General features: G+C 43.1%; 2 protein-coding genes across 3 annotated transcripts in view; one reads left to right on the top strand and one right to left on the bottom strand.

Annotated features, from left to right (window-relative positions):
• Positions 1-12,764, top strand: part of SMAD5 (SMAD family member 5) — a 50,194-nt gene extending 37,430 nt beyond the window's left edge. For both annotated transcript variants that reach the window (XM_025923558.2, XM_086703500.1), the window contains 3 exons: positions 3,996-4,217; positions 6,132-6,388; positions 7,780-12,764. In XM_025923558.2, the coding sequence (XP_025779343.1) occupies positions 3,996-4,217; positions 6,132-6,388; positions 7,780-7,923 (623 nt within the window). In that variant the 3' untranslated portion in view covers positions 7,924-12,764. The remainder of the gene's footprint in view (positions 1-3,995; positions 4,218-6,131; positions 6,389-7,779) is intronic.
• A 9,139-nt stretch (positions 12,765-21,903) lies between these two features.
• On the bottom strand, positions 21,904-23,572 carry SMIM32 (small integral membrane protein 32). Its single transcript, XM_086703484.1, has one exon. The coding sequence runs from the start codon at positions 22,962-22,964 to the stop codon at positions 22,653-22,655; it is 312 nt and encodes a 103-aa protein (XP_086559610.1). The 5' UTR covers positions 22,965-23,572; the 3' UTR covers positions 21,904-22,652.
• Positions 23,573-23,847: the final 275 nt, after the last annotated feature.

The raw sequence follows: 23,847 nt of genomic DNA, 5'->3' as shown, positions 1-23,847 counted from the left end.
GTGTGAAGTGGTATCTCATTGTCTGTCTAAAGTCACTGTGTTTTGAGACCTTAAACTCCTTAGTATATGACCAGTTAGAAGAAGTAAGGTACTGCCATTTTACACATTTCTTAAAAGGATGGTGTTTTTGTGTACTTTGCATGTGTTTGTGATGATACCATATGAGTGTATGTCACATGTGTTTTCCCAGGACCCCCACATTTCTCAAAATAGTTAAATTTCAGGCCTCCCTAGTAGTTTTGTTAATGTGTGAATAATATCTTTGCTTTTTCAAGGTCTAGAATTTATCTAGGAATTTTGTCATACTAATTTTCTTGTAATTCATAGAATCTCCCTTCATTTGGATCAAAATGTCTCAGACATGAATTTCTGGATGTGAATTCTTGCACCTCCCTTTATTCACTTTGCAGCCTAAGATGGCTTTTTAAATCTCTCAGCTTCCCTTTCTCCATTTGTAAATTAAACAGAGAGAATGTCTGCACAGGAATTGTTAGTTGTTGATTGGATTAGATGCTCTGTGTAATGACCATGGCATACCGCGTCAGGAAATACCCAGTGAATGGTGTTCTCATCCTCCTTGAAAATACGGAGAGGATTTACTTCACCTGTCATCTTCCTTTTCCTCTTTCTCCTGACTGTGCAGAGGGCGGAGTGCAGTTTCCTGCTGTTGTGTGTGAGACACTCCTTGCTGTACTGTTTGTCTCGGCCTAACAGCTTAGTCCCTTTAGAGGAACTTGGCACTCAAGTCTTCTTGCCCTCCTTAGATATCTTTTTTCACCGAAGTTTCCTGTCATTTCAGTCCTATTTTGTGTTTTTTCTCTCTGTTTTCTTTGACAGATAGGTGACAGAAGGGAACTCAGAGTTAAACTGTAGCACCTTGAATTGCCAGTTGACAGTGTGTCCCTTACCTTGAGCAGAGACAAAGCTCTTCATTCTCTTCTTTTTTTCCAAACCAAAATTGTCTTTTTAGTTGTGCTTAGCATTTTTTCTCTGCAAGCTTCTGCTTGGCTCTGGCTTTCCTGATACTATTCTTAAAACTGCCTGAAACTCATTTGTCTGCGTCTGGTTATGGGCCCCTCCCTGTTCCATCTTTTGTATAAACTTCTTTAAATTCTGACCTCTTAGGACTTCTCTTTATGGGTCCACATTGGTTTATTTTTCTCTGGTCCTGCTTATCTGAATTCTTTGCAGTTGAATAACCAGTGCTGAGTTTATAAAAGTTAACCAGTTCTTTTGCATGGTCTGCCTCGGCCACATAGCCGCTCTTAGGGGTTTTTGGACATTTTTTTATGTCTGTCTTTTTTGAAAGAAAACTTGAGGGTTCATCACTTATCTTCCTCATTTCAGCCTCAAGAAAGAAACCCTGTGAGCATTGGAAGAAGAGTTTCATGTGTCCCTCCCGTCCATTGCGTCCATTAGGAATTGTTGACTTTCACAACAATAAGATTTTGGCCGATAGTTGATGTATAAATCTTTTTCCATAGGCAGTTCTGGCCTTTAACATTAGTATGTATACCACCTTTTACCAAAGTTAATGCTCACTTAGTTGTGTGTGTGTGTGTGAGTGTGTGTGTGTGTGTTTTCAACAGACTTTATTTTTTATATGAGTTTTAGGTTCACAGCAAATAAGAGTATAAAAGTACAGGTCATTCTCACCTCCCACCCCCACCCCCGCCTCCACACATGCACAGCCTTGCCAGCTACCAAAACCCTACACTGGAGTGGTCCATTTCTTACAATCGATGAACCTGCCTTTACCATCATTATCATCCCAAATTGATAATTTACATTAGAGGCCGTTTTTGGTGTGTGTTTTGTGGATTGTAACAAATGAATGTAGTAGCGAAGTATATGGAAGTATACCTATGGTATACAGAATAGTTTCACGGCCCTAAAAATCCTCTATGCTTTGCCTGCTCATCCCTCATTCATCCCTCATTCCCTCTGACTCCTGGTAATTTTTCTGTCTCCATAGTTTTGCCTTTTCCAAAATGTCATCTAATTAGAATCATATAGTATGCAGCCTCATCACATTGGTTTCTTTCACAGAGTAACATGCATTTAAGTTTCATCTCTTTTCATGGTTTGGTAGCTCATGTCTCTGTTGAGCTGAATAATATTCTGTCATCTGTATGTACCAGAGTTTGTTTTCCACTCACCTATTGAAGGACATCTTGCTTGGGGCGCCTGGGTGGCGCAGTCGGTTAAGCGTCCGACTTCAGCCAGGTCACGATCTCACGGTCCGTGAGTTCGAGCCCCGCGTCAGGCCCTGGGGTGATGGCTCAGAGCCTGGAGCCTGTTTCCGATTCTGTGTCTCCCTCTCTCTCTGCCCCTCCCCCGTTCATGCTCTGTCTCTCTCTGTCCCAAAAAAAATAAAAACATTGAAAAAAAAAAAATTAAAAAAAAAAAGAAGGACATCTTGCTTGCTTTTAAGTTTTGGCAAATATGAATAAGGCTGCTGTACACATCTACGCGTAGGTTTTTATATGGAATAAATTTTTAGCTCCTTTGGGTAAATACTGAGCGTGTTTGCTGGTATATGGTTATATGGTAAGAGTATGTTAAGTTTTGTAAGAAACTGCCAAACTGTCTTCCAAAGTGGCTGTACCATTTTACGTTCCCACTAGCAGTGAATCAGAATGCTTACGGCTCCACATACTCACCAGCGTTTGGTGTTGGCCCTCTTTTGGATTTTGGCCATTCTAATGTCCCTATATGTCCCTATAATGTCACTGCCATCTATAGTGGTATTTTACTGCTATTTTAATTTGCATTTACTGATGGCATACATTGTGGGGCCTCTTTTCATATGCTTATTTGTTATGTGTCTGTCTTCTTTGAATGAGGTGGCTGTTTATGTATTTAATCCATTTTTTTTAATTGGGTTATTTATTTTCTTGTTGGATTTTAAGAGTTCTTTGTATATTTTGGATAATAGTCCTGTACCAGATATGTCTTTTGCATGTATGGACAGAGGGTCTGAATAGACATTTTTCCAAAGAAGGCATAAAGATGGCAACAGACATACGAAAAGATGCTCAGTGTCATTAATCATCAGGGAAATGCAAATCAAATCACAGTGAGACACCACCCCACGCCAGGCTGAGCAGCTAGTATCAAAAAGACAAGAAATAAGGATTGACGAGGATGTGGAGAAAAGAGAACCTGGTACACTATTTGTGGGAGTGTAGATTGGGGCAGGTGCTGTGGAAAACAATACGCAGATTCCTCAAAAATTTAAAAATAGAAACACTGTATTTTCTAGTAATTCCACTTCTGGTTATTTATCCAAAGAAAGTGAAAACACTATTTTTTTTTTTGAAAACACTAATTTGAAAAGATATCTGCACCTCTGTGTTTGTTGCAGCATTATTTACAATAGCCAAGATATGGGAGCAACCTAAGTGTCCATTGGTACATAAGTGGATAAAGGAGATTTATACACAGTGGAATATTACTCAGCCATAAAAATGAGATCTTGCCATTTTGCATCAACATAGATGGATCTAGAGGCTGGCTACTCTGCTAAGTGACATAAGTCACAAATACAAATTTGTCACAAAGACAAATACCATATGATTTTACACATGTGTTGTATAATGTTGTGTGGTGACTGGTGGTAACTGCTCGTATTGTGGTGAGCGGTGAGTAATGTATAGGGATTATCTAATCACTGCATTGTATGCCTGGAACTAAAGTGATGTTGTATGTCAACTATACATCAGTAATAAAAATTTTAAAGAAAAAAAAATAAATGTGATGTTGCCTATCCTTGTATTTGTATTTGATAATTTTTCAAATCATCATATTCAAGGCATTTTTTTTTTTTTGATACAGACTCAAAGTCAGGGAGGAACAATGAGATTTAAGTGGAATATCTGAAAGTATTTTTCATAGAGTGCTTGGGTTTGGTTAAAGGGAAACAAAGAATCTGGGGTTTCTAATTCACTCATTAAATGTTCTGTTTTTTGTATTTTTGTCTGGTTTGTTTACAGATGTTCAGCCTGTTGCCTATGAGGAGCCCAAACATTGGTGTTCAATTGTCTACTATGAATTAAACAATCGTGTTGGGGAGGCTTTTCATGCATCTTCTACTAGCGTGTTAGTGGATGGATTCACAGACCCTTCAAATAACAAAAGTAGATTCTGCTTGGGGCTGTTGTCAAACGTTAATCGTAATTCAACAATTGAAAACACTAGGCGACATATTGGAAAAGGTAATTTTGTCATTTCCCTGCGTTCAGTTGAAATGAGTCCTTTGCTGTACTTGCCGTTTACCATGTATCATGGAAGGTGCTGGCGCAGAAGATGAGCCTAGAGCATGGGTGCTGCTCTCCAGTTCTGCTGGTGAATGTATTAAGACCTAATCAGTCCTCTTTTCCTTATCCTGCTTAGTTTTACTTCTTAGTACTTAGGATCTGAAATTATATTATTTCTGTGTTTATTTTTTGAGTATTTTCCTGATTGGAATGTAAGCTTTACAGAAATACGCATTGTTCATAGCAGTATTTTCAGCAGTGCCTGGCTCATAGTAAATACACAGCAAATATTTGTGAAATATAGGAGTGCTGGTGGAAGAGTAGAATTTATTAATTGAGGTATTTGTGGAGTATTTTGAGTTGAAGTGCCTTGTAAGAATTTCTCTTATGTTGGAGGAGCCGGGTTACAGGTAGGGAATCCAATTTGAATGATACAAGTTTCCATGGCTTCACCACTATTCCTCCTGCCTTTTAAATTCAGGTAACAAGGTTTTATTTATATTTCATCCTGCAAGACAGTTGCCACAACAAACAAGGAACTTTCCACACCTCAGTGAAAGGGCAGAGTCCCATGCATCAAGTGGCCAGGAAGGAAACCTATCCCAGGTGGAGTGTATTACCTGTCTCCTAAGAAGTGTAGTTTTTACCACTGGCTGTTTTTGGCTTCTTTGACTTGAGAAAGTCTTAGTCCAAGTTAGGAGAAGATGTACATAATTATCGTTGTAAAGTGATTTCTTGTAGAAGAGATTCAGCAAAATACTATGGCCAAAAATAAGTTGAAAAGAAAGTTTCCATTCTTTTTTGACTCTTGCCATCTTGGTGCAATTTTGTAGGTGAAATGCCTCACTTCTATGCATTGATTTTCGCACTACAGTAGGGTAATTTAAGAGAAGTCTACTTGGTGAATTCTTAGTTCTGGAATCTGTTTTCCCTTTTTTTCTAGTACCCAGTTCTAGGATCCCTTCTTCTGTGTGCCATTTTTATTTGCTCAGAAACAAAACACAGCTTTTCGTATCACAGCCTTATACAAGTCTGTGACTCACATGTGTATGGGGTATGTGTTACAAAGATGGTCTTATTAGCACTGTTTGGGTAGTGAAAAGTTGGAAATAACCTAAACCTTAACTACATAATTTGAAGTTTTAATATTGAAATTACATTTATATATTATTTACATATATATTTTTTAAATAGAAAAACCATTCTTTTTAGGGGAAGTGAAATAAATCTGTTTAGAACCCCTTCCTGTGAACTGAAATTACATATGTGGTTTAGGGTCTCTCTTTTTTTTTTTTTTTTTTAAGTTTATATATTTATTTTGAAAGGGAGAGAATGAACAAGGGGGGGCCGAGAGAGAAGGGGGACAGAGGATCCCGAGGGGGGACAGAGGATCCCAGGGGGGTTCTGTGCTGACAGCAGAGAGGATTTAGGGTCTTTGAATGCTGCTGTACCCTCCATTAGTAAAAAGAGTGCAAAACACTCTGCCAACTGACTCCATTATAGTTAAGAGCGCCAGCTTTCCTTTGAAAGGACTCATCATAGGTGCCTTTTTTGTCTTTTTGCCTTCGCTTTCTCTCATAGAGCTAACAAGTGATTGTTGGCAAAGAGAAGACAACCTAAGAACTGATAAACGTAATAATCTGCCAGCCTGAGGGTTAAGTCTTGGTTACTTGAGGACCACTGTAGAATTCAGGCAGACATTAACCTCTTCCTTATCTTCGGCACCATAGGCCCTCTAGTGGTAGCTTCTACCTCCAGACTTTGCGCGGTTGCTGTGGATTAGTGGGTGTTCTTGGTTGCACCCCATACAGCGTCTTTGATTTCATTATACTGATTTATTAAGGTGAGTCTTGGAATGCTCGTCTTTTTAAGGTGTTCATCTGTACTACGTTGGTGGCGAGGTGTACGCGGAGTGCCTCAGTGACAGCAGCATATTTGTACAGAGTAGGAACTGCAACTTTCATCACGGCTTTCATCCTACCACTGTCTGTAAGATTCCCAGCAGTTGCAGCCTCAAAATTTTTAACAATCAAGAGTTTGCTCAGCTTCTGGCTCAGTCTGTCAACCATGGGTTTGAGGCGGTGTATGAGCTCACCAAAATGTGTACCATTCGAATGAGTTTTGTCAAGGTGAGTGGGTTGTAAGCTGTAGCTTAATTTGAGTCACTGTAAATATGTAGTTCATATTTCTATAGGTTATGATTCTAAAAAGTAATTCTTAAAATGCAAGGTGGGATTTACTTTTGACTTGACTTAATAGGTTTTTAAATGATGTTGTTGAATTTAAGGCTTTAACCACTCAGTAGGTCTAAGTAGTAATTTTATAATCCAGACATTATAAAATGCATAGTACTGACAATGATTTTGATATGAATAGGGGCTGAATTTATAAAGAATTTCAATTAAAGACTAAATTGCTAGAAAGCATTTCACATTAAAATTGCTTTTCAAGTTCCTTAACCTCTGCAATTTCAGTTGTTATTAGATCCCACTGGAGTGACTTAAAAAATTCTTCAGAATACTAATATTATCTTCCAGGTATTTAACCTCTGTTATTAAGGATTTGCAAAGTTGAATGTTTCAAATTTATCATTTGCTCTTGGCCTGATTTCATTGGCATTCCAAAGATGATGGTTCATGAGTAAAATTAGGGAAGAGTTTTAGTTGATACATTTAAGCATCCTGTACTAGATCCACTTGGTCCTTACGGATTTAGCCAAAGAAGAGCATCTGTGAAATGCTGCATGTGGACTTTTTTTTTTTTGACATTCAGAAGAATAGTCCAGTGTTTCCTTACTGTTTTGCTATAGGTCTGTTTTATGCATCACTTTATCAGCAGTCCCGAAGGCATGCCCCTCTCCATAGAAACCTAACTTTTGTATATTTAATTTCTACTCCACCGCCCCTAAGCCTAATTTATCCATGCCAGCACTACTTTAAGCAGTAAAGCAGAGGATTTGGTAAATCCAGGCAAATAAAAGTGAAAAAATATATTTTAATCTTTATCTAGAGTTTTAGGTTAAAATATTCCAGCTTCCTTCATCCCAGCTACATTAATTACATTTGCATGCATTGATGAGATCTACAGTGCCTTCCTTAACTGATAGTTAAAAAAAAAAACAAAACAAAAAAAAACCCCAAACCTAAAAACTAAAAGCTTTTTCCTAACAAAATCTGATGTGAATGTACATGAGACTGTAAGTTTTGTTTATCTCATTGAGAATGTATCTCACTGCAGAAATACTTATGTTTTAATTATGAGATATTGTACTGTATTAACTTTCTAAACTAAAAAAAAAAAAGAATTCTAAAACCTATCTTGTTCCAAGGATTTCTATTAAGGGACTCCTATCTCTTTCCAAAAGTTCTGCAACTCTGTTGCTTTGAATTCCATGGTGAATCCTAAGATTGGTTTGGTGATCTCTATTGTTAAAGTATCTTTTTGTTAGTATGTTAAAATTGGTTTAGACTGGTTTACAGTTTAAAGAGGGCTTTGCTGTGATATCTTTTCATTTTCTTAGGGCTGGGGAGCAGAATATCACCGGCAGGATGTTACCAGCACCCCGTGTTGGATTGAGATTCATCTTCATGGGCCTCTTCAGTGGCTGGATAAAGTCCTTACTCAGATGGGTTCCCCTCTGAACCCCATATCTTCCGTCTCATAGTGCAGAAGTAGTCTTTTCAATTATATTATTCGTGGACTCGTTTTAATTTTAGGGAAACTTTTCAGTACAGATACTGTGAGCTTACATGGAAAACAGATATTACAGCTTTTTTTTTTTCTACATAATTGTGACCAATACATTTGTATTTTGTGACGAATCTACATTTGTTTGTTATTCGTGTTCATGTGATTAACTCTCAAAAGTGTTGTGAAAAATGTAAAGTAGAAGTATTGTACCCCAAATTCACAGGTTTGGCGTTGATCTTAAACTGGAACATAATTTTGCCTTATTGTCCCAACAACCTGTTACTTGTTCAGTTTCTTGGAAAAATATAATGCGTCACATGATGAAAAATTATAATAGAAAAAGAAAGTATGTGGTGAAAATTCTTCCCTTCTCCTTTTAACCCTACAGGAAATGTACTTTTTCCAGTTTCTTTGTCCTACCAGTGTTAAGAAAGTGTAGTTCGTTGTTTTCTGAAAGCATGTGGTAGGAGCTGAAAAGAAACTATAAAAAAAAATTCTTCTATTTGAAGGAACACTATGCACTGCTCTCACAAGTAGTGTTCAGTAAAAGCAAAGTGATAGTTTTCTAGATGATGTCATAAAATGTACATTTACTACAGCTAAGTGTTTGTCAGTCTGTTGTGGCTTCATTCAGTATATCTTTTGTAAAACATTTCCTTTTTTTAAGAAAAATTATTGTAAACACCAGATCTCCAGTATATGTCATTTACTCCGAGTCTGTCCCGAGTACTACTTTATAGCTAGTGCATGCGCGGCCTTGTTCAGCTTGGCTACTTTTGGCCACTGTTGCAAGAACTCTAACTTTGACATGCATTAATCTTCTGTTTTGCACTTTGATGGGTGACAGTTTTTAGTGTAACCTTTTGTGTAACACACTCAAGTGACTTGGACTTCGATGCTCATCCTTACTTGGTACCCCTTTTGTATTAACAAACACTGCGGTTTATAGATTACAGTTGTAGGAAGTTAGACTTTTTCTACCTTTTTCGTATTTTCGACCTAGTTTATAAGACTGTTATTCTGTAGCTCCAATGTAAGGTGCCTTTCTAATTACCTACCACTCTCTGGGTGTCACTCGTGTTGGAAAGTCACAGACTCCTCCCATTGCTGTTACTGGTGTCAGTTGCCCCTAGTAAGGAAAGGACCTGTGTGCGGTAGCCGTAAGAACCTCTTCGGTCTGACCCTGGGTTGGGGCTGCTGGTCTGGTACTTAAACGAGTAAGCAGTGGTTGTTGAGATAGTTGATTTTGAAGTAGTCACGTATCAGAGAATGCAGACTATTCTCTCAGTTCCCACGAATGCTCTGTTTTTTCCCATTTATTAGCACTTCCATGGATGCTAATGTCCCAGAACACTAGTCCTCGGAGAGGAAAGACACGAAAACTCTAAAATACCTGTTCAGTCATGCTTGAAGGAAGGACTTTTAACCTCTCTTTCTAGAGAGCAGCCAAATGGACACTTGGTTATGGCATGAGAACAAAGATGTATTTTGAAAAAAAGTGACCTAATTTACCTCTCAGAGAAAGCTATTTTCTGGTGCCTTTTGAAAGTATATGGAGCCATGTCAGTCTTCTATTTAAAGTGCTAGTTCGGTTTGACTTTCTCTCCTTTGCCCTTTCTGCATTTTTTGAGGAAAGGAGAATACAGTTCCTTTTTTCTGTGACATTATTTATTGCTTTTACAAAGTGCAGCCAGTGGATGGCTTTAGTTCTGTCAGATGAAGTGCCATATATGTTTCAGCTCACAGTCCTTTGCTGGGTCAAAGGATACTTTCTGACAGTCACCTGAGCCTTCAACATAAGTAAGTTTTACGTGACCTGCATTCTTAATCTTCCACACTTGTGTCAGCCACATGAAAGAGAATTATTTGCCTAGTGTTAGAACCTAGCTATTTACGTCGTTCTTTTACTTACCAGGCTTATGGCATAATCTTTGGAACAAATGTGTAGGAAGAAACCACCCAGGTTGAATGACGGATACGTGTAATCAACTTCCATGGACTTGAACTGGTGGAAACTGTTGAATTGTTTTATTGATGTTTTCAATTGATTTAATTAAAAATTGTTTTTATTCATGTTATGGTCTTTAGAGTTGTTGAGATTTTATGCGATTGGTCTTTTCTGTCTTTTCCTTAAGGAGTTGTGTCTCATCAAGGTCATTACTGAAGCTATTGACCGTTCAGAGTTCCATGGAAGAGTAGAAGCCTGTGGTCTTAACTAAAAGACATTAACTATATACCCCTGGATTTTAACTGAAAATTTTATGCAGTTGCTTCTGTAATTCCCGGGTGTGTCCAAAATCTATGGATGGGAAGTAAAAATTGCCAGTGAGATTTTAAAAACTAAAATTCTGACCAATGAAGACACTTCTGAAAGAAACCATTTCAGAAAATTACAGTTTTAAAATTTTTATTTAGACTTTGGAATGTTTCATGGTCAAATTTATGAAAATATCACCACTAGAACAATCAGACATTTCATATTAATATTTGCAAGCTGAAAAGAGTAGAGCCTGGGAATAATAAAATTACAACCAGGTTGGTAAATGCAAAAAGAGAAATAGAATGAAAATTCATCTGAGTAATGAATTAACCCAAGAAAAAGATATTTGGAAAAACAATTTAAGAGTTGCATTTGGACCAGCGTGTTTGTATAATGAAGTATTATGGTCTGTTTGGTATTGCCTGGCTTATATTTTAGAATGTAAACTATTAGGCATGTTACTGATCTTCTGAAGCTAACACTTTTTCTTTAGAGATTAAGACATCAATCAAAATGTCAAGTATATACATCAGAATATAAATCATTTTTCACATTTTATTATTATGTAAGGAACCTATGGTAATAGAATTGGCTGGGTTTCTTAGTTGAAATCCACAGTAAGATTCCTAGGTAGTTCAGTGAGCTATACCTAATAGTATAGAAAGAGGATGTAGCTACTTGATACTTTTCATAACATTTGAGAGTAAGATATCCTTTTAAGATGTAAAATGATCAAGACGTGGTCCCATCTGAAATCTCTTGTCAAGATGAGAACTGGGGCTCACAGGGAACCTGTGGGAAACAGTTCTGTCACAGTGTTCTGTTGAAGGAGAAGATTTGTAGAGAATATGAACTCCTGCCAGTAGCAGAGAACCTCCAGAAAGTCTGATGGTACCTGTTTAAGTACTCTATTTCTGTTCTAGAAAACATCTGATATGCCAGCTTGGATCCATTTCTTTATTCTCCTATGGTTGTTTGCTCAGTGTTCCTTTGAATCGTTATCACTTCCCCACTTAAAATGTGTTAATGTCTTTTATACTTACTGAAGAAGGAAGACTCTTGATAATTGAGCTTCCGATGATGACTTCAGTTTTGGATCTGTTAACCTTTAAGAGGATCAGAGCCCTTCTTTGTTGTATTACTTAAATCCTTGTTCACTCTCTCAGGTAGGAATATAAATATGTGTTCTCTTCATACCCATCAGCTAGATAAGCAAGGATCTTCTAAGATAGTAGTTAGCATGGTGGTTTCAGGCATGTTTGGTGATTTTTCTGGGAGGTAGTTTTCCTATACATTGGTTTGTGGGTGGTCTCTTGAGATACTAACTAGGGCAGCTTTCTGGGGGGCAGGCTCTTATTTGAGACCCATTTCCTCCAGAGCAGCAGCATATTCCTCTTTGATAGAGATGGGATTTGGGAGAGGTTTTCTTCTCACAGAAGATGCATGTATGGAAAGTGAGAATTCAAGGCATTTCTTCTGCATAAAGACTTTTGCCTGCTGGACAGAAGCTTGGACAGTTCTTTGGAATTCACTGGGTTATAGTTCAGCATTTCCTAATTATGAGAGGTAACAGTGTTTATCAAGCCTTTGTTTTATTGGATTATTCACAATAGAAACTTAACTTCTAAAATACAACTGTGTTACAACTGAAGTGTTACCCTAAAATTGGATGGTTTGTAAAAACCAATGAGAGGTATTTTACATAGCAATTTTTTTTTAAAGTAAGAGCGTGTGATACAATATTTGCTGGTAACAATTGCTGTTAAACAAACGATGGGATGTTTGGGTGAAAACATCCAGCCATAGAGTAGGTTTCTTCTGTCATTCATGGCAGAGTGAAAAAGGTGTGCATGGTTTTCATCCAAATAATTCAATTCTTGAAATTGTTAGCAATCATTATAAACCATTGTCCTCTAAGGATTTATTTGAAGATACTGTTATTAAAAAGTTCAGAATTTTGTGTACAGGTAGATTCTTGCCCCCCATTAATAAGTAGTGCTTTCTTGATACTAGCTGGTATTAACTATAATAAAACTACAGTGAGGCCAAACAATCCTACTTTCCGTATAAAGAAGACATTTTTAGAGTCAGATATTCCTTTCTAATATCATTGGAGATAATGTTGCTTTGATTTATTCATGAAGTATTTTATATGTAGGGACTCTTGAAGATAATAGTTGGGCAAGCTATTGTCTTCTTAATCTGTTTGGTTAAAATTGCATTTTAAGGATCACTTATTTTAAAATTGGATCGGATTGTAATCATGAGAACTGGATGTATGTGTGTACCTGCCCATCTTCTCTTAAAAAGATACTCATATGCAGATGATAAAGACCAAACCAGTGGCTGCAGTATAGGTCCGCTTCTTGTTCTGCTTCTGTTTATGTGGTAGAAAATGAAATTCTAGCAATATGCTTCAATTCTGTTACCTTTTTGATACTTATAAAAATGTATTAGGTTTTACTATACTGTGCTTTTTCAAAGCCATAACTCTTAAGAACTTTGTTTTTGCATATTGTTTGCTAATACTTTATTTTAATAAATCTCAAAACCTGCTTATGTGTCTGTTGGGTCTTTTTGTGTGTGTGTGTGTGTGTGTGTGTGTGTGTGTGTGTGTGTGTGTTGGGGGGGAAGGAGGTTTCTTTCGGTACTCTCTTTTGACCTCACGTCTTTGACTGAATGGACTTGTAAAAAGGGTGAGTTGACCAGTCGCTGTGACTGGCTGTGTTATCTGTTTGTGTGCGCCAACAATAGGAAATGGATATACCATGCCTCCTTCCTCGGTGGGAGATTGGCTCAGAATGTAGTGTTTCTTCATTCTGTTTGTAAGAGAGTTGATGTGTTTTTCTTTGTTTAGCTTAGTGTAGTTTAGTTGGATTTTGAAAAAGTATTTAGATCTAGAGTCTGGGGTATTTTCATTTAACCGCTAATTTCCCTTCTGTAGATCTATCTGTAAATGAGCGGTCTTGACTGCATGATTGGGAGGTAGAGTAGTAGCTATGGGTTCTGCCTGCCTCCCTGGGAGTCCTGGGCCTCATAGGTCTGTTCGCTTTGTGCCTTTAGGCAAGTTGATTAACCACTCTGTACCTCAGTTTCCTGATCTGTAAAGTGAAAGTCTGCTGTATAGTATTTTGGGAAAGATTAAAGAAAATACAAATAAAGTACTTAGAGCAGTGCCTGGCACATAAGAACTCATATTTTCATTCTTATTATCTCTTGTATTTCTTCTTTAATTGACAGGAATTATTTCTGATGCTGCTTGACTTCAGTAGATCAACCCTTGATTAGCCACCTTGCCAGGTGACTTTGTTATTATTTTCTCCTTTAAAAAAATTTTTTTTTAATCACAGGTTTTATTAGCCCCACCGAGTACATACTTTTACCACCACTGTGTTGTATATAGGAGAAGTGCAACCTCATTCTAATTAGAAGAGGATGGTGTAAATCTTTGTGCTCCCCACTAGAACAGGAGAAAAACTCACACTAAATATTTCAACCCAAAAGAATAAATCCAAAAGCTCTTATTTTTCTTTTTGGAGAAAAGCCTTCATCAAAAGAATCCATTTCTGCAAATCAGTTCCCTATGCCCTTTTACTTTAAGTATAAGGTATTTAGTAGTGACTTCAGTGGCTGTGTTGGAAACATTTTTTTAAAGCATTTTCAAAAGCATTTGTTCTGGCATACTATTTCACTGAACAGTGAGAGGTGTTGGCTTCTCTCTGATTTAAGATAATTAGTTTTCAAATTGCCGCAGCCCAAACAGTTCAGGTGATGAGGGGATCAGCTGTGACAACTGCTTCATTTTTCTTTCAGATATGACACTCAATAGCTGATGCTGTTCCACATTTACAGCAGTTGCGATGCAGTTCCGATTTTATACATATTTATAAGGAGGCTGTCAGTAGGCTAGGGCAAGCTTATAAGAAAGTACTTAGAGCTCTGGAGTATATATGGTTCAAAGAAGGAAGCATTTTTGTTTAAAGTTCCTCAATTTAACATGTTAACTACTGCTGTATATTTGTTGAATTGGTAAGCCTATTATTAATAAAGATTTGATTTTTTTTAAAAGGTGGTGTGTTCCCTTGATCTAAGTCACTCTGTGGTTGTAGTTTAAAGAAAGGAGGGTGGGACTACAGGGAAGGTATCAAAAGGGAGAGTTGTTGGTCGCTTTTGTAACCATCTCCGTATTAGGGTATGTGGGATGGGAGGTGGAGGGGGCATGCAGGTTGGTGGCCAAGGCTCATTATCTGTATGGTGTCACCTGGATGTGTGTAAAATTTCTGTGAGAGGTGGTTCCTGAGCCAGTTTTTGGATATTCGGGGATCTATTTTGAAAGCTCCTCATACTTTTGTTTTTATCTCTTAACTCTTTCCCTATCCAATAAAAATCTCACCTAATGTTTCTTCATTTTATTTTATTTTATTTCATTTTATTTTTAAAAAATTTTTAATGTTTATTTTTGAGAGAGAGAGGGTGTGAGCGGGGGGGGAGAGGCAGAGAGAGAGGGAGACACAGAATCCGAAGCAGGCTCCAGGCTCTGAGCTGTCAGCACGGAATCCAATGCAGGGCTTGAACTCCCTGACCGTGAGATAATGACCTGAGCTGAAGTCGGACTGAGCCACCCAGGCGCCTCAAATGTTACTTCATTTTAAATACTATTTTTGTCTGTGCCCCATGCCGAGGGTTTTAACAGTACAGAAAAGGATAAACTAAAAAAACCACAAACCAGTAGCTAATTGGTACACATATACGTGTTGTAGCACGTGTACCCTTCTAACCTGTTGGGGTAGACGCCCTCCATTTCGTCTTCTCCTTTCTTTGGCAAAAATTGAGCTGATTGTGAACAGAGCTGTACTTCCTTTTTTGAAAGAATTCTCAGAAGTTGGTTCGAGAGTGTTTCTTGGAGTTGATACGCCCGAGAGAATATTGTCCTCTCTTAACTGTCTTCTTTTGTTGAATGGCAGACTTTTTGCAAAACGTGCAACATCAAGCCTAGCTATCCAGGTATTTTAATGAGATTGCTGAGCTGACCAGGCCAGTTGGGATTCGAAACAGCCTGTCAGAAAGAAGGAAGATAAGACCTTGGGAGTTTGGGAGAAAGAACAAGTTTTTCATTCATTGCATTTGTCACCATCTAACATACTGCCGATTTTATCTCTTTACCCTGTTTAGAGACTGTCTCATCTCATGGAAATAGAAGCTGTCTGAGGCCAGGCCTGTGTCCCCACTGTTAGGGCAGTTCTTGACAAATTCTAAGCCTCCAGTATTTGTGGAATGAATGAGAATACAGAGTAAGCTATGATTTCTCATAGTAGAATTCATGTTTTCAATTATGTAATGTGATCTCAGTTGAATGGTTTATAGCTCAGCACTAAGTATTTTAATTGTAATGAAACATTTTTAAGTGTTTTATTTATTTTTGAGGGTGGGGAGAGAGAACGCCCAAGTGGGGGAGGGGCAGAGAGAAGGGGACAGAGGATCTGAAATGGGCTCTGTGCTGACAGCAGAGAGCCTCATGGGGGCTCAGACTCAAAAACTGGGAGATCATGACCTGAGCTTAAGTCAAACTATTAACCGAGCCACCCAGGCGCCCCTAAATATCAGATCTCTTATTTGCAGGCCTCATTGGAGACTCAGAAATTTTAAGACCAGTATCTCTTCTTTCTCCTTGAACTTTGAGATCTTTGCCCCAAAGTTATCAGGTTCCCGGAATCGTTGGTTAGAGAAACTATAAAACTAACGCTGTTATTGGAGCTTTACCCTGTTGGCACTTAGTATTTCCCACAGAAAGTCGAAGGGCACAGTTTACTTGATGTGTTTGACCAGAGAAATAACCAAGAAGTGCTTTTATGTTTCGTGGCTTGTGAGGGTGGCAGTGTTACAAACCCTGTAGCTTGATTTTAGCACCCTCGTTTAGATCTCATAATAGCACCCCCAGTTGTTGTGCATGAGGGACAGGCCTTTAACTGCATTTGGGTCGGGTACCACAAGTAACACCTTTGAGAGACAGCGCATAGTGACCATATTTGTACTTCCGAATACAAGATTAATTTTGCTGAAGGGTGTATGTGGGATTGTAGGCGGTAAAAAAGCACAGAGGAGTTCAAAGGGCTGTCCCAGCATCCGTTAGTAAGATTAATGATAAACATTCCCCAATTGCATTTTCTTCACATGAAATTCTTTAAATTTTACAGAGTTGGCTTCAGCCAAAGTAGAGCAGTGAGGGGGAAGATGGTGAATACAAACCAGCTAGTTACGTATAAATGGTATACGTAAAGATCTGCAGACTGCAAAGATCTTCATACGAAAACAAAGGTATTTTCCTTTTATTGTCTGTTTAATAAACTGCCGGAAGTTAACCAATACCCATCCTCCCCATCCTCAATTATGGAGCACTGTGTCCAACTGCAAACCACACTTCCCAGCCTCCCTTTCAGCTAGCTGATGGTCACGTGACTAAGGATAGGTGCAGAAATGGGTGCCATTCAGTGCCGTGCTCCCAAGGGGAATGTTCTCCTTGGCCCTTTCCCGTTCCCAATGGCTAGGATGCAGATATGGTGGCAGGAGCTAGAGAAGCCACCTTGAGATGGACATGGAAGCCAAGGGGTGAGGATGACACAATTGTTCTCCTGGAAAGTTACGTGAAAAACTTAGGGGTGGGGATTGTCCTTTGTTATGACAGTTCAGACGGTACATACTGCTTGCTCATTCACTTACTCTCACCAGATCCTCCCCGAGTGCTTACTATAAGTCGAGCTTTACGCCAGGCAGTGCGGTAGAGCTGTGGCAAGAGAGTCCGCTGTCGCATGGGAGGCAAAGCTATAACATAGTTGAGTGTTTTTGACCCCTATCTGGTTAGGGTTATCGGATCAGTTTGGAAGGTGGAGAAGAAGCAGAAACAAAGAATGAAGGAGACTTTACGAAAAAGACTGCTCCTATTTTTTTTTTTTTTAATGTCTCTATTTTTGTTCTGGCTTTGAGCATTTCACCAGGTGGTTTGCTCATTCATTTGAGTAACATTAGATGTCAGGTGTAGGGTAAACTGAATAAAACCAAAGTTCTTTCCTTCAAGGATCTTCATTCTGGTCGATGGAGACATAAAACAAGAACAATGAAATATATAGAGCAGTGGGAAGTTCTAAGGAGAAAATGGAGGAAAGGGAGCTTTGAAACATCTAGGGTTGGGCAAGGTAGCTCAGGTTTCAGATCAAGGATCCGGGGACGGTCTCATTGAGAAGGAAATCTTTGATAAAGTTCACGAAGAGGTGAGGAACTCAATGTGTGAAGCAGCGATTTAATTGATTCTTAGTCAAGACAATCCAGAAAGCATGAATGATCCTACAAAGTAGCTCTCCACTTCCCTGCAGGCAAAGGAGTGATTCAAGTAGAAATAGCTAAGGGTACAAACTTAAATTGCATGTTCTTTAGTCTCTGCGGGAGACCCAGTAATAACTGTGGTGTTACATAGATGGAGACAGGAGATGTCAGTTGCTCACAATTTTGTGGATTACCACCTCCAGGAAACTGGCCACTTGAAGGGCCAATCAATAAGGAGAGTTCAACTCAATATTGTATCTCGTACAAGTTTAGTTTAAGGCTGAAAATGAAAGGCAAAGGGTTCAGGTGAAGAGCCCACAGGCAAATTTACCTGCTAGCTCTGTCTTTCCACTGTAATTCATTCAACAAAGACTCATCGTCGGTTTTGTGTTTAACACTATGCTAGGCATTGGGAAGGCAGCAGTGAACACGGTGGATGTTGTCCCTGACCTCATACAACTTAGTTGGTAGCAGGGAGAGAGGCATTAGGCTCCGAATTACAGAGTTATTTACTAGCTATGATAAGGGAGCTGACTGATAAGGGAGCTGACTGGGGCCTATGAATGAAGGGAACTGATCTTCTCTGAGAACTCAGGCAAGTCCATTTGAAGGAGAGATGTTTAAGTTACTCCTGGAGGATAAGAAGGCGTTTGCCAGATGAGGGAGGGGAGACAAATAGCTCAGGCAGGGAGACCCTAGGGGTTAAAAGTACAAAAGAGTATGAGGAAATGAGGCTGCAGTGGTTGGGCAGGGGGGGTGGGGGGACGGGCAGATGGTGCTGCGTCTTGTAGGCCAGGATTAGGGCTTTGTGGCAAATCCTGAGGGCAAAGAGAAGCCACTGGAGTATAAGCTGGGGCCCGAGGCAGACATTGGGCTCAGATGTTGCTCTGATCGGAGAGAGAGGAAAAAAATGAACGTTGGGCTTCAAATTTGGGTGGCGATGGTGGAGATGGAGGGGATAGATGGAGTGGGCTGGTTTGTGGAAGGTGGTAGACTGCATGTGGGAAGATGAAGAGTTTGGGGTCAAGAAGGACCAGTGTGGCTTTCGCTTTGGGCAGCCAGGTGCTGGTGCAATTTACTGAGATGGAGAAGACTGAAGGAAGATCTAATGTTTATAGAAAGATGACGAGTCTCAGAGCTTGAGGTTCCCTGTGAGCTGTCCAAATGAAGATAATCGAAGGGGCTCAGGGACAGGTCTGGAGCGAGTCATTTGAAAAGTACCTGAAGCCATCAGAGTGGAGGAGCTAGTTTAGTGAGAATGTGCAGAGAGAGAAAAGACCAGGGACAGCCGCCTTCCGGCTCTGGGCACACCTGCCGGAAAGGGGCAGGCTCCTTTACCAGCTGGCAATAGCATGTCCCATTTGAAGAACTTCAAGTCACCGAGGAAGAGCAGTTGCTGTTAGTGCTGCTGCGAACACTTCTGAAATGGTCATCCTGGTTAATGATCAGAACAGCTCGCCTTCAGAGCACTTCCTGCATGTCAAACATGACCTCGGGATGTCTCACGCGATGTTGAAAATCCTGTGCGGCAGGTCCTGTTATTATCTCCATCTTACAGGTGAGGAAAGCGAGGCTCCCGGAAATCCAGAAACACGATCCAGGCGTAGCATGGATGGCCACGGTCAGGTTACCTAATGCCAGGGCTAAAGCTCTTAGTCACTGCCCTATGCTGCTTCTCCCTGGTCCCTGGCATCTGCAGGCACCTTCCCTAATTTCCACCCTACCGCCCCCTAAGCCCCCATCAGAAACCTGTGCTCAGCCCTCTTGTCTGCTCCCAGTGGCTGGTTATGGGCAGAGCGGCCCAAATGCCTATGCCATGGGTCCCGTTCATATTTCTAGCCTGCCAGGTCCAGCTCTCCAGAGGTGGCTCCAAGACTTCACAGGACTGATGGAAGAGCAAAGGGCAGAAGGATGTGTGCATACAGACTTACCGCCCTGCTATCCATCTAAATGTCCAATTGCCGCATTGTAGTGCACTTAACCTTGCGTATCAATAGAGGGCACACATGAACTCAGCCACATCCCTGCTTTCCAGGGGAGAATGTGGGGCTAGGCCCATTACTGCTCAACCAGTCTATCTCTAGCCTAGAGAAGCGAATGAAATTATTCAGGGTCACAGTGCTGGCAAAAGCAGAGCCCCAGTCCAGTCCCTCTCACCAACCCTGCCTGGTTTCTAGATTCGATCTCTACATAGGCCCAGTTACCTAAGAGTTTATTTCAAAAGTATCTGTGTAGGGGTGCCTGGGTGGCTCAGTCCATCAAGTGCCTGACTTTGACTCGGGTCGTGGACTCTGTGGGGCTCAATCTGTGGGTTTGAGCCCCGCGTGGGCCTCTGCTGACAGCTCAGAGCCTGGAGCCTGTCTCAGGTTCTGAGTCTCCCTGTCTCTCTGCCCCTCCCCTAATTGTGCGCGCTCTCTCTCTCTCTCTCTCTCTCTCTCAAAAATAAATAAACATTAAAAAAAAAAAAGTGCCTGTGTAGTTGAAGTGGCCAGGCCATTGATTTAGGTGGTGAAACCAGTGCAAGGCAGCAGACAGAGATACTTTGCCAGCTGTCTCCGTCTTCGTTAGCACTTCTCAGCTTTAACCTCTGGAGGCCTTGGGCCTGTATTGTATCAAGGGATCCCAAGCGCCTCGTGGGATCTCTCTGGCTGCAGCCGATGCTGGCCCGGGAAGCTTAGGCAGCCTCTAAGCCAGTCATCCACTCCTATTTTCCCTTGCAGGGACCAGCCTTTGCACTGGTGTGGTCACAGTAGACAGTGAGCCCTAGTGAGAGCACATCCTGTTTTGGGTTCAGCTTCATCTTTCGGCACTGCCGCCTCAAGCCTGAGGCTCAGAGGACGAGCTAACGTCTGGATGCTAGCTGGTGTGTTCACGTTTGTTAGCACATTTCATTTTCAACCCTGCAGAGCTAGGTGAAAGAGCACCCATTTCACACATGAGGAAACAGGCCGAAATAGATTAAATGATGTGCGTGGAGTCCCAGGGCCAGCGAACAGAGGAGCTGGGATTTCAAGCCGCTCAGACTCCAGAGCTTGTGCTCTGACTACTTTGCATATTGCCTTTAGATGTACCCATTGGGAGATGTGGAGAAGGAGTACTCTGTCTCTTTACAGTCTCCTCCCCCTCCCAGTCCCCCACATCACAGCTAAAAAAGGGGTTCCTCTTATCAGCTGGGCACCACTTCAGGATGCCAGTCAGGGGCCCTCATATTTCCTTACATTTATTCCATTTAATCTTCTCTGCAACCAAGGGTCATGCAGATTAGCCGGGTTACCATTACTGTAGGCTGGAGAGGTTTGGCTACATTTCCAAAGACCTCACTAAAATGTTCTGTGAGGTTTTCACAGAATTAGCACCATCAGGGGGTGGTTGGGGTTAGCATTCCAAGACGTGGTTAATCCAGGTGAGACCCTGTCTACAGCTCGTGTGTCCTGCTTCCTGGATAGGGGCCAGGAGGGAATCTTGGCACTCACTGGCCTAGGACTCTGGCCCTCGCAAATCTCCCCTACCCCCTCATCCCCCCCCAGCTTGGGTCCTTAGACATCAGTCACAAACGGTGTGCGGAATTGTGTGCCTGTCTGCATTTTGCCTGATGCAACATCCTAGCGTTCTTCAGGTTCTCAAAACCCGAGTGACCCCCCCCCCCAATGGTTTAGCCCTACTGAATCAGATAACCTACCAAATCTATTTTTAGTGAAACATTCTCTAAGCTCTAGTGCCCCTACTGAGCCAGGTACCTCCTGAAACTATTTTAAACCCCCATAAAGTAGACTCCCTAGAATTAGGTTAACTTTGAAAATGGCCAAGGTTATCACAAATCTTTCTATTCCCTCTCAGGGTCTTTCTAATCAGCTCCTCACAGCTGGCTCTATTCATCCACTGCTCCTTGCACCGCCCCCCCCCCCCCCAACCCCATGTTCTCCAGCGCTGGCCCCTGCCTACTGTGGGAAGAAGCCGTGAGCAGCTGATCTCGTTGCTGGACCCTCAGGCCCTTCCATCACCACATGGTGCTGGTCTACAACTGGCTCTTAGAAGGGTTCAGGTCCAAAAGGCTCTGAGAGCAAAAGAGAGGGCCAGGTGGAAGCAACTGCCCTGTGGAGAAGGTCTCCATGGAGCCTTTACAGGGAATTTTTTCTGCAGATAAGGCAGCAATTCCTTTTTTTTTTTTTTTTTGAGAGGGGCTCTGAGAAAACACTTCGCAGAACAACTACCTGATTGACGCTGAGTAAAAGCTAGAGAGGAGAAAGTATCATTAAAACTGATCTGGCTCATGGCGAAGTAGGAGGCAGATTGAGCTTGAGTGTTGCCCGCTAGCTCTGCCCTTAACCCCCTTTCCAAAGTGGCGCGACCAATGACCAGAACATACTCAGCACTGGGTCCAATTCGGTGAGGTTTTATTGTACAAATGTGGTCCCTAGAGATGCGGGACGCAGATCTCCGACCACAGGGTGCTGCAGGTGCGACCCTGTGCCTCTAGACTAGCTTCCCCTCCCGTGCCCACAAAGAAAACTGAACCCTTGGACCTGAGCGAGACCTACTTAAAGTCAGCATCCTCTCACTTCCCCGAGGGGACGCAGCCCCCAAAGGCCATCATTTGCAAGTCCGGCTGGGTTCACTCTCGGATTCTCGGGGGACTGGGGTCCTCGGTGGCGAGGGGTGGAAGAGGCGGTAGCAGCCGCGGGAAGACAGCCACCCGGCCAGGGAGTCTGGATTAGGCAGCCCCCCTGGCTAGTTACGCTCTCGCCGAGCCATGCCTGCCCCTCCGTTGTGCAAAGTAAGGGAGTCAGCAGGCGGTGGGGAAGGCTCCTGCGTCTGGGCTGGCGCGCCGTCTTCCAGGAAGGCACCCCGGCTAGACCCGCTGTCCGGGGAGGGGGAAGAGACTCCTCCAGGGGATCAGAACCTTGGAAGCCCGCGGCTGCTGGGATCGGGACCCTACGCAGCCCGCGAAGCCTCCGACTCCCTTTACGCCCGCCTTGCCGCTCGAGGTCGTAAAGGGTCTTTGGATCAGGGCGCGGCGTGCCCAGGGGCCAGCGACCCCCGGCGTCGGGCTCGCCCTGCCCCGCTCCTACCGGCGGCCGGGGGTGAGACCGGGACACTGCGCCGGCCGGCTCTGGCTCACCCCGCAGCTACACCGGCCGCGACTTCCAGGGCGCGCGGGCGTCGCGCAGCGAACGGTCGTGGGGCAGCGCGGCGAAGGCCGAGTGGCGCAGCTGGCAGCCTATGAAGAGGACGACGAGCGCCACAGACAGCAACAGCAAGAAGAAGAGCAGCAGGTAGGTGGGCAGGTCGGGCTTTGTGGCCGCGCCGTCCCGCATGCCGCGCGCCGTGGCCAGCTCCAGCGGCAAAGCGCCCTCTGCCTTGACCGTGGCCGCCAGGGCCAGCGCGCCGCCTCCAGCCGCCTCCGGGCCGGCCGTGGCGTTGAACACGTCGCCGTACATGACCCGCGAGGCCGCCGACCCCGGCCGGGCCGCCTCACTTGGTGTCGCGCGGACCAGCGCCTCCGGGCGCCTCCATGGCGCGCCCCTCCCGCCCTGCTGCGTGCACCTGACCGGGAGCCGGTGCCTTCGGGTCAGCCGGGGCCGCGCCGCTCCCTCGCCTCCGCGCTCAGCTGCCGTCCCTGCGGGTCGCAGCCGGGCGGCCCCAAGTGCGCGACCCTCGGGCTCTCCCTGTGTCCTGCCGTCGCCACCCGCGGTGCCCAATCACCCGGCTTGCGGTTTTGCAGCCGCGCTCTCGGCTCCGGTCCCCAGCTCTGCTGAGCTCCGGGCTCTGGGCTCCCCCAGGCTGCAGCGGCGGCGGGAGGCGCCCGGGGAGTGCGGCCACAGCTCGGGTGCCTGCTCGGCGCCGGGACGCCAGGTGCACCGAGGGCGGGTGGCGGGGAGTCCTCCGGCGCCGCCGCGGCTGCTGCGTCTCGGAGCAAGCGGTCCTGCAGCCGCGAGTCCCTGTTCAGATGCCCGGTGTACGGCGAGTCTGTCCCCACTCGCTTTGGCTGCTTCGCTCCTGTCTTCAGCAGGAGACTGCGCTCCGAGGCGGCTCTGAGCGCGCTCAGGTCCCGGGTGGGGGACGGGAGGGGGGGCGGGACTGACAGCGGCTGCCCCCGGGGAGCGGCTGCCAACCAATGAGGGCGAGAGGGGACACGCTGCGACTGCCCCGGCCCGGCCTCACATCACTTACGGCCAGAGGGACACACTGAGAGAGGGAGGGAGGAAAAACAGGGTCACAGAAAGACTGACGGGCAAAGAAACGGTTACAGACCTGTGAACAGAGACACGCGCAAAACAGACTTGTGGACAGCAGACCGACTCAGAGGCAGGGCGCGGCTGG

Source organism: Puma concolor, chromosome A1 (assembly GCF_028749965.1).
Source record: "Puma concolor isolate L17-30 chromosome A1, mPumCon1.1.hap2, whole genome shotgun sequence".
Taxonomy (NCBI): domain Eukaryota; kingdom Metazoa; phylum Chordata; class Mammalia; order Carnivora; family Felidae; genus Puma; species Puma concolor.
This window is presented reverse-complemented; position numbering and strand designations above follow the sequence as displayed.

Bases quoted from the DNA above. Each gene is read 5' to 3' on its own strand.
- SMIM32 (XM_086703484.1), bottom strand. From the start codon at position 22,964: ATGTACGGCGACGTGTTCAACGCCACGGCCGGCCCGGAGGCGGCTGGA.